Consider the following 3320-nt stretch of genomic DNA (forward strand, 5'->3'; position numbering starts at 1 on the left):
GGGTGGGTGGGTGGGTGGGGTGGGGGTCCATCATTAGTCGCCTCTTACAAATCATGCTCTGGGTAACAGCAGGTGTATTCCGTACTAAATCCGGCCCCCACTTTATGAACCAAACGTCCATATTACTATGACAGAATAGTTATGACTCCATTACATATTTGTCCAGACTATGTTTGGTAGTCCGCTTCAAATACAACGATGCATCAATCCCTCAAGGTAATGTAGACTATCGGAAGGCTGTTCCGTCGATATCGTTTCATTGACAACACAGTAAAAAGCATAGTGATTTTAATTCCATCGCGGATGAATATCTTTAGGGTAAACATACAGATTGAACGGTTTGGTTTAGTTTCGTAGCGTTGAAATAAGTGCCATGACTTATATATAAGTTTTACGCGGCGCAATACCACGTGATATTATACCCTTTCTTTGTTTTGTCGTTAACGATTTGTTCATAATATCACATGTCTATTAAACCAATCCTCAAATCTCTTAGTATCGCGTGCTCAAATTAAAGTTCTCGTTGTATTTCCTGCCAGTACGTGCCCACGTGGTGAAACACTCTCACATATTTTCGATGGAGTTAACATCCTTAACTTCATCTGTAATAATTCCAGAAACCACCTGTCCTATTTCCGTTTGGTTATTTGCTTGTTTGTAATTATTTTAATTTCATTTTAATTTCACAAAAATATTGCCCAGTTTAATAAACAATTTGTGGGGTGATATGACTCTTTTACGTCATAATCTCTTCGGGCTTCACCAGGTGAACAAACTACGTGTCAACCAGCCACCAGGGTAATATGTACCTAAAAAATATTTCTTAAGTAATTTTTAACGATTTACACATAATTATATACTAACTTCATCACAACAATATTAGGATTCGTGTAGAAATTTCATGTAATAATACCACATGAAATTAAAGACTTTTCCCGCACTTCTAATTTAATTTCGGCATCTAAAATGAAACTCTAGTTATCCGCTTAAAAGGAAACTTAATTGTCTGACACAAAACATGAAATTGACTTTGTATCTTTTCAACAGTAACAGTATTTTATACATAAAAATCAGTTTAATGTTGTCAATATCAAATACGCAATAAATGTTGAAACCTGTCTAATTCGACACCCTGTGGGATCCAACTAATTCCTCTGGTTAGACACAGTGTCAGAATATACAAGTTTGATTTTGTAGTTTTTATAAAAAATGATCACAGATGTATATCGGATATATATAAACTCGCCAAAGTTCTATCATTTCGTATGGCTGCCATCTATAAACTGTGTTGACAATATTATTGTAATCTAAAACATAAAGGGATTTGTATAAGTTGTATAACTTGTACCCAATCCCGTTGTTATTTTCAGGTAATAAAATATGTTTAAATAAAAAAATACAATATCGGATAAATATTAGAATATCAGAATAATCAATTGCCAGATTGGACAGGTAATACATATCGAATTTAAATAACTTAAAATAATCACCCACAGTGCATAACCTATCGAATTTGAACATATCACAATTTCATAAGAGTGTCCATTTCTTTTTCTAATTGTCTCACCATTCGGTGGTTCATGAAAAGAAGTTGACCACCCGGTAAAAACCGGTTAAGCACAATAGCTACCTTGTCTGGTTTATTTGCCACTTCAATCGGTTGATGTAAAAGTCGTAAATGTTCCTGTAAAAATCTTATCAAAATTTTCAGAACGTTTTCTGCCAACATCCGGTTCTCGGTCTCGTAACAAACGAGAGTACAACATGTATTCCCGGTGCCTTGCCACACGGCAATCATATTGTCCATTTCCGGTAGACGTAGAAATCCCTGCTCCATTTCCGGTAAGGTGTCTTCATTACTAAGTCGCTGCATGTCTTGCTCAACCGTCCGGCTACTGACGGCTCGCCGGAACTGGTATTCCGAATGTACCTGCAAAGTGAGGTATACGTGTATTTGTTTGAATATGAAAATAACATCAGGTCCTGATCAGATCATCTTTACTTTTTTTCTTCTAAATTACAGTTAGTTCATTCTCGATCACTAAAGGCACGAGGTTCGTGGTGGGACACCTTTCTCCGATATAATTTTATAAAATCAATTAGGACACCATATATTTTTCTAAAAAACACATGATTCCAATTTCCGATAAAAAATAAATAAGAAAAAACATTTGCCGTGAATCATGACATCTCATAGAAAAATGTAGAGAAAAGCAGCACAGATACAATCACACCAGAATGTTCACTGGAATAGGAACCAAATAAATAATGGTTGATTGGAGAAAATGGGATCCTGCAGAGTTTCGACATTCCTTCATTATAAAATACATAAAATGTTCTAAGATTATATTTTTTGTTATAGAAATTTCGACTTTCCACGAAAACCAGCAATGAAATCAAATACGAAAAAGACAAATACATGTACCAATATAAAACAGTGTAAACATAAGCCTTAAAGGGCATGACATTTTATCATATTAAGAAGGTTTTGACCTGTCAGGATTAATTAGAATTTTAGGGTTAAGATCAGCATTTGGGTCTATTTATATTATTTAAGAAGGGCCATGCTGAGTGCGTGTGATAAAATAAATACTACACGGTGTTCAAACAACGGATTGAAAGTAGATCAACACATCTAAGTCCGAGGTTAAAATACAATTTCACAAGCTGATGGATACAATATATAGTGAATGAGGTAAATGGTTTACATATACTGTAATACGGGGTTTCGTGCCGTTTTTTCAGAACACGCTTGTAAGTTACCCCTTCTTGAACCTCTCCAGATAGAAAAGTGGGCGTGGCTTACCTCGGAAGCTACTTCTTGTACTTTCTGTTTACGGAGAAACCTCAAATCACTGTCCGATGATTTCGTTCCTGTTGTGTCTCGTTGTTCAACATCATACACTTGTTGATACAACACACGACACGGCCCCGGTAGCAGAGTATGTATGATAAAGGCGTTCACCATCTTTCTGATAGAACTGTGCGGAGCGGTGGACCCATGTTATATTGTAATATTAGACTAGGTAGTTATACTCAATTCCGGACAAAGATAATACTAAATTTAAATGCGGTACACAATTTTTTCCGGATTATACATAATATATAAGATGTACGTAAGATATACATTTAAAAGAAAATATGAAAATAATAGAAGTATATAAGATTTTGTTTTTAAATGTTCTTCCCTCCACCCAGCCCCAGCCCCGGGGTCCATATCTACCCCAACTCACTGATTCACATTAGCATCTCTGTTTTGCCCTTCCCTTCAAATAATCCCGGATCCACTCAAGGGAGGGATTGTTTTACCGGCTTGAGTA

The 3320-nt window shown here is 35.9% G+C and overlaps 1 protein-coding gene across 1 annotated transcript; it reads right to left on the reverse strand.

The window, feature by feature from the left end:
• Nucleotides 1-26: 26 nt before the first annotated feature.
• LOC110444687 (AP-5 complex subunit sigma-1-like) lies at nucleotides 27-3029 on the reverse strand. Its single transcript, XM_021489052.1, has 2 exons — nucleotides 2807-3029; nucleotides 27-1930 (listed from the first exon to the last, which is right to left on the reverse strand). Exons 1-2 carry the CDS (start codon nucleotides 2966-2968, stop codon nucleotides 1523-1525), a joined length of 570 nt encoding a protein of 189 aa, XP_021344727.1. The 5' UTR covers nucleotides 2969-3029; the 3' UTR covers nucleotides 27-1522.
• Nucleotides 3030-3320: the final 291 nt, after the last annotated feature.

This window comes from Mizuhopecten yessoensis, unplaced genomic scaffold, assembly GCF_002113885.1.
Source record: "Mizuhopecten yessoensis strain PY_sf001 unplaced genomic scaffold, ASM211388v2 hete_36161452, whole genome shotgun sequence".
Taxonomy (NCBI): Eukaryota; Metazoa; Mollusca; class Bivalvia; order Pectinida; family Pectinidae; genus Mizuhopecten; species Mizuhopecten yessoensis.